Here is a 7,341-nt window from a genome sequence, read left to right on the forward strand (position 1 = left end):
TAAGTCAAAAAAATCAAAATTTTGATCGACTTTGACTATTATTAGATCAGTCTTCTTTTGGATTCTCATGAGTAATCATCAAAGCTCTCTCAAAGTGTCTTTCCTGCAAGTAACAATAAAGACTTAAAGTAAGTATATTTTTATATCATATATTTCTTGAATAATTTATAGTAGTTTCTTATTATAATAATGATACTAATTATTTTATTTGTTTTTTTCTGTTTGAGAACTTCATTGCAATCGTGTGCATAGCAATGGAGTAATCGAATGTTTGCATCGCTAAAATAAAAATATCGCAAAGTAGAAGCAATGTTTGTTCGTTCGCGTTTTGCGATTTAAATAACAAGTGAACTTGCATCAACTGCTTACAATGCAATCATTAGAGTCAGTGTTGGTTTACAAAGTTTTTTGCTTTTTTAACAATCGCACAGAATGTATTTATAAAAGACAATAGATTCACTGAATTAACTTCAGTGATTGTTTGTTAAAAAATAATTATCATAAATTAGAGTCAGTGCATCATTGAAGAGGATGTCGATTTACCTTATTTTCAATTATCCTCAATTTCGATCTAAATCGCAGATGAGTGTTTTAGAGCCATTGCAGATTGCTCTAAAAAAATAAGTAAATTTCTTATATTCCTAAATAATAAGTGAATTTTTAAGTCCCTCCGATCATTCAATCATGTTAAGGACTAAAGATCCAAATCGACAAGAGTGATTGGTTATAATTAATTAGTAGAACAGCATTAAGCGACGAGTAAATTTCTTCGGAGATTTACTCGTCAATAGTTTCTTGATTTTTTGATTTATTTATTACATCAGGATAGGGTGTTCTTGTTCAAATCTATTAATTATAATTATTTGAAATTTGTAATATTTTAATATATTATCAAAAATTTTTCTCGCGTAGAAATAATAAAGAATCAATATTAATGAGTTCTAATAAAGAATGACCAGGGTGATATGGATAGTTTCTGAATTACAAGCGGAACTGTATGATTATTTTTCTAACGAATAGAATAATCGCTTATAAGAAGAAACGTCCAAGGATTTTTCATTGATATTTTCAAATAAAAATTAATTAAATATTTAATCAATTATGTTGATAAAAGAAAAGTCTCGATAGAGTCATTACTTTTGAATGAAAAATGTCGAATAGAATTATGATGTGATCCATGGATTGAGTTCATGGGCATTTGTGCGGGTTGCTGTTTCAATATCGTGTAGAGCTCTCAAGTGGAAACTTTGAGAAGGATTTTTCGATGAGGACTCTCAGATCAGGAAAAATCAAGCTCGATTTTGATTGGATAGAGCCCGATATTCAATACGTCCGAATAATATTCAATATCTACCTCTTGTTCTGCGTTTGATCGTTGTCATATGCACGTACATTCGGTCTTTCTTTTCTTTTCTTTCTCAGGCACTCTTTTCTATCTTATATTTCTTCTCTTTCTCGTCTCCTTTTCCAGAAATCATCGAGGGATGACAGATTCATCTATGATCAGATGAGTCTGATGTATCAGATGAGTCTGACGCCGAATGGCTCGATTAATTATCGATTTTTATGCGAGAATACGGGAAGGATAAGTAGAATACTCACACGCGTGTCGGTGGCCACAGGCGTGGGTGTTCGCCAGCACGATTACGAATCCTATAGGGGACTTCATTTTATTTGCTCGAAAATTCGATTAGATTATCTCAAGAACGCGAATTTTAGAGCAGTTACCGTTTTTCTAACACTCGCGTGGATATCCAAGCGCAAATTCAAATGGACTTCGTTATATTGTTCGAGATTCGGTGTATACGAATAGTTCTACTTAGTACGAGAATATATGTAGCTGCTGAAGTTGCGACAGTCCTATTATTCGTAAGCGGGGACTGACCTTCCGTCAAATAGCGTTGGAAGTCAAAATTCTTAGTTAGCTCATGTCACTTCGAATTTCAACGTAGAGTCACCGTTATTTTAATACTTACGTAAATATTTTAGATTAAAGTCGATAAATAAAAGTGACTTTAGAGTAAAGTCATTGTTAACCTCCGGGTCTCCACATGCAGTAATTTTACATAGTAAGACTTATCGGTAATACTTGCGATATTGAAATCTGATTATAAATCACTTAACGCAAGCAGTACGAATGATTGCATATTTCGATATATTTTCAAAATCTTTGCGATCTAATTCTGATTAAACATTAAAGTATTAACACTTTACATTGCCAATAATTCTTCTACCTGCAAATAAATAAAGTATAAATAAATTCAAAGATAATTATTTTAAATTTGCAAATTTATATACTAATTATCATATGTGTTAATTATATTTATTATTTATATTTTTATAATAAAACAAATGCGTATCGATGTCGTATCTAGCACAGATCACTGCGAAACTCATGCTACTATCAAAAAAAAATACATATAAGAGACTGGAAAGTGAATTCACAGCTATTACATGACACCAATTGTTATGTATGCGCGAGAAAGGAATAAACAAACAAACTTATATACCGATACGATAATGGAATGGTGGGGACAGCGTTACCCGTTTGTATTTGTAATTAATATCTGTCTTATTAATATCAGTCCATTTCCGTCACTAAAGTCACGCACACTTCGAATATTAAGTGGTGAACAGTCTTAAATAAAAAAAAAATAGAACATTATTATTATCAACAATAATTTCCCGTAATTGACAAAAAAGAACCTCAATATGACGAACCGAACAAACGATAAAACAAAAATCTTCTATAACCGATTAAAAAAATGGATCTACTACTGCTAACAGCACATTCGATAAATAAAAGTCAATTATTGCTTGCCGATGAAACAGAGATCTACTATTACCTACTGATAAGATAGATTTACCGATTGATTAGTCAATAAAATGGTAATCTTCTATTGTCATAAATTAGTTTAGGATTAAAATACTCAATCGGTAATAATAAATCTTATTTTTGTTTTATCATCAGTCGGTAAAATAAATTCTTACTTTTTTTTTTTATTAAATTTGGTGTTTTATTTGATATTATAGGATAAAGAGATAAAGAAACTCAACACATTTAATAAAAAGAGAAAAATTAGAACAATAACAATATTCAAGGCATATGACTTCGAATCGTCTTAATTTCTATCGATTCTTTTCTTTTGTTTCTCGCATTATACAATCATTGCTCTGATAACTTAATACATTAAAAAATAAGAATTAATTAATAAAGAAATAAAATGTATTTTAACTATGAAAATACACCTTCGTCACAAAATGTATCGTCCTATCATATAAGTCGTCTGCAAAAATTGTTATATAATTGTCGTAATTTCTTCATGATTTCTTTTACAAATCCAAATACTCAAAGATATTTGCGCAGTCAAACAGCACTATTAAATGAAAAACGTCGACACCTTCAAAACTACAAGAACATAATTCATCCATTTAGTAATTTTAGGTAAGAATAATAAATCTTATTATTTTTAAATTAATTTTAAATAAAGGAAATATAATTTTTTAATGTTCAAATTTTATCAAAGAAACCAATCGTACATAAAATATTTCTCAGATATTACTGGGACATCTTGCTCATCGTGGGAATGACAATTATCCTGTTGATAACACCATATCAAGCGGCATTTAGTATCACTCAAGAGACTCTTCCAACATTCATTAAAAATTCTCTACTCCTTCTCTGTTGCGGAGACATGTTCGTTAATGTATCTACCGGGTGAATACAATTACAATGAATTATATAAAAACGATGAAATAGGTTATCTAGAAATGAAATAAATAACAAGAAAATATTTATTTTTGTTTAGGTACTTCGACAAACGTCGATCTATCGTCGAGATGAAACGGAAAAAAATTATAGAACGATACGTAAAACATGGTACATTCTTTACCGATCTTTTTGGCTCTTTTCCAACCGACGTGATATTTGTGAATATGTGGAACGAATGCAAAGTAACTCGAAAAATAGTTTCTTTACTTTGTATCTTTCGATTTTTTTCTCTTAAAGCTTATACCGACAAATTAGCATATACTAAAAAAATATCAATATCTCATTACCGCCGCATTATTATATTTTTTTGGTTGATCATTTTCATTCACTGGCTATCCTGCATCTTTTGGCTAGTACCTATAATAATTATTTCAATAAAACAACCAGATTATACTAGAACCGATTTTTGGATTGATGATGCTGATCTTTGGAATAAGCCCACAGATACACAGTATTTCTTTTCATTACTGCTGACAATAGGAAATTGTTTGAGATCCGGATTCCTTAAAAATGATCGACGAAATGTTTTTGATCTCTACGTAATAATAATTGCCCAAATAATGGGTACCCTACTTACGTCGTTACTCATAGCAAGATTGATGCAATATATGAAAGGAGCTTACTCTTCAAAATTTAAATATCAATGTGCCGTTCGTCAATTGAAACAATACATAAGACACAAACAACTTCCACGTCGAACTCAACGTCGAATAATTAATTATTATGAATTTCGTTTTCTACAGCATTACTTTCGTGAATCTGATATAATCAATACGTTGTCATTACAATTACGTCAGGAAATTATTATGCTTTCCTGTCAAAAACTCGTAGAAAACGTTAGTTTTTTTGATAATCTTCCATTTGCTCTTTTAAATCATATAGTAACTCTATTGAAATCCGAAATTTTCTTGACGAACGATGTGATCGTACGAGCGAACGAACGAGGTAATTGCATGTATTTTATTGCCAGTGGTACAGTCGCAGTTTATACGATTTCTGGTAAAGAAGTTTGCCATCTTGAGGATGGTGCTTATTTCGGTGAGATTGCTCTCGTAATGACAGACGAACGTAGAGTTGCCAGCGTAGTTGCTGTTGAGATTTGCAAACTTTATCGACTCGATCGTGTCGATTTTACTCGTACGATTCATCGTTACCCTATGTTGTGGGATCATATCAAGAAAATTGCTATAGAGAGACATGAAAGAACTATGATTCTTGATGCTTACTAATTAGTGTAATTTTCAATAACTATTGTGTTCTTATAATTAATATTTCATACTTTAAATTTACGTATGTACGTATATAATTTTAATAATATATCATGAACGTGACCATAATTTCAATTTAAAAATGTAATATGTTTTTATATTGTATATATATTCATTTTATGGTATTAATATTATTTTAAAACTCGATACGAAAAATATTGTTTATATTCTCAACTGATGAAAATTTTAAGCGTTTTGAGCAGAATGAGCAATACTATCCGTGATAATTTATGATAATTAAAAATAGCTCAACTACATATTTTTCATTACCGTTTTGATATTACAGATATCTTCTTCTGATATCTATGATATATATCTTTCTGATAATCTATTCTTATGATTATTATGCAACATGATGTATAGCAAGTATACGTAAATATTAAGTCGCTACCGCATATGCGATACGAGTGAAATAATCATAATACAAAATCGTATCTATGACAGAGTCTTGTGTTCGTTTGGTTTTCAACTGCAAAATAATTTAATTTTTACGACACGCGTTAACATTTTTATCATCCTTCCTTTCTTTTTTATATTCTTAAAAATGAACAAACATTTGCGATATCCTATGATAATCTTTTGAAAGATCCCATTGGCAAAATAAATTAAAAATCACAAAGAAAAAAGAAAAGATTAAGTTGAAAAGGTTTGTATCATCGACGTAGGTAACTTACAGAGTTCTAATTGCAGTCTCATTATCGAAGTCATCGCGGGGAGTCTCGGTGATGCTGAGGAGATGATGTATCTACCCTTCGGAACCATTAAGGACGTAAAAGTCGGGGCCTCGTTTATTTCTTTCGAGCGAGAAGCTTCTACACGGAAGCCAATGTGAGTATCAACGTAGTACGTCTTTTCTCGGTGTCAATGTGTACTAAAGAGAAAAATTAAAAAAGAAAGAAAGAAAGAAAAAGAGAGAGCCAAATAGCCTTTTCCAACCTTCAAATCCATCATTTTACAGAGACACGAGACGCTTTATATAAACCGTTGGCAATATCATCACCGAGCAGCTTTTCTATATGGTACCATGAGACTCATATTCAGGAGGTAGTAGTAGGTGCTGTGCTGTTAGAGCGATAACCGTGTTCGCCACGCTTTTTAGACTCGCCACGGTCGACGAGGCATAAATACGTAGTACTTGCGCGTCGTCAAGTCAGTTAAAAAGCTCCTCCTTCTTCTCATCGTTCGTCGATACGGTAGGAGTGTTATGTACGTTTAGTATTATAAGTGTTGCGTCCATCGAAAACTCGAACTTATCTTTCCCGTCTACCAACAATAATGACGTTAGCAATAATTAAGGAAGAAGAAGAAGTAGAAGAAGAAGTAGAAGAAGAAGAAGAAGAAGAAAAAGAAAAAAAAGAGAAGAGGAGAGCTTAGAATTTGTCCATTAGACTTGACATTCGCACGTAGAGATCGTAAGTAAGCGATTGGTTGAGAAGGAAATATCAAGCTGGTTGGTCGGTGCGAATGGCGTTGGCGGTGTGCCGTTGAGAGCCGCCCATTCGACGAAACAATGGTTCGCGCGCATCGACGCATGGGCAGAGAGAATACAGAAAGAGAGAGAGAGAGAGAGAAAGAGAGAGAACGGAGGATGACAATGAAACGGTTAGGAGGGCTGGCCATTGTAATAGGCCGACGCGATGCGCCTGCTTGGTAGCTTCTATCCCTACTCCTATCCCTCTTTTACCATGAATGTGAAGAGAATAAGAGAGAAGAAAAGAGAGAAAGAGAGAACGTATTGTTATTAAAGAGAAAGCAGCCCGGCAACTCTACTCGTCGATTTGGTTCAGAGTGAAACAGAGTTATCGTATCTTTGAAAATGAAGAAATGAGACGAAGATAGGAAATGTATAGAAAGGGAGAGAGAGAGAGAAATAATATGAGAGGGTAGAACAGAGCACGTTGTGGCTATAGTTATGTGGCCACACCCCGCCGAGTCAGCCAACGGGCTCTCCGTCGAGCAACGGCAAGCCACCTGACCCCACAATGGGCAGATCCACTTATAAAGTACACGCGCACGATCTATTGTTACACACCATGCGCACTTGAATGCTGTACGGAACACCGAAAGGGGGTTGGAAGAACCATGTAAAGGGGATCGCTCATAAACACAAAGAAAAAGAAAGAGTGAGAGAGAGTGAGAGAGAGAGGGGGAGAGAATATATGTGAGTTTGCGCGCAAGTACGTACCACCGTCAATAGGTGTATAACAAATCGACAAGAAGAGAACTTATTCCATGGTCACGCATTCTTCCTACCTAGATCCGGCTCGTTAACGCGATTAACGGAGCGTGAGTGATACGCCA

At 33.4% G+C, this 7,341-nt stretch overlaps 1 protein-coding gene and 1 long non-coding RNA gene across 2 annotated transcripts; one reads left to right on the plus strand and one right to left on the minus strand.

Annotated features, from left to right (window-relative positions):
- Positions 1–1,339: 1,339 nt before the first annotated feature.
- Positions 1,340–1,840, minus strand: LOC118446757 (uncharacterized). Its single transcript, XR_004839680.2, has 3 exons — positions 1,729–1,840; positions 1,603–1,653; positions 1,340–1,497 (listed from the first exon to the last, which is right to left on the minus strand). It is a non-coding gene; the product is annotated as an uncharacterized LOC118446757 (long non-coding RNA).
- A 1,483-nt stretch (positions 1,841–3,323) lies between these two features.
- LOC118446765 (potassium/sodium hyperpolarization-activated cyclic nucleotide-gated channel 1) lies at positions 3,324–5,001 on the plus strand. The gene is made up of 3 exons (XM_035877795.2): positions 3,324–3,445; positions 3,557–3,718; positions 3,810–5,001. The coding sequence occupies exons 1-3, from the start codon at positions 3,324–3,326 to the stop codon at positions 4,999–5,001; spliced, it is 1,476 nt and encodes a 491-aa protein (XP_035733688.2).
- Positions 5,002–7,341: the final 2,340 nt, after the last annotated feature.

This window comes from Vespa mandarinia, chromosome 3 (genome assembly GCF_050613455.1).
Source record: "Vespa mandarinia isolate Hongniang chromosome 3, ASM5061345v1, whole genome shotgun sequence".
Lineage (NCBI taxonomy): Eukaryota > Metazoa > Arthropoda > Insecta > Hymenoptera > Vespidae > Vespa > Vespa mandarinia.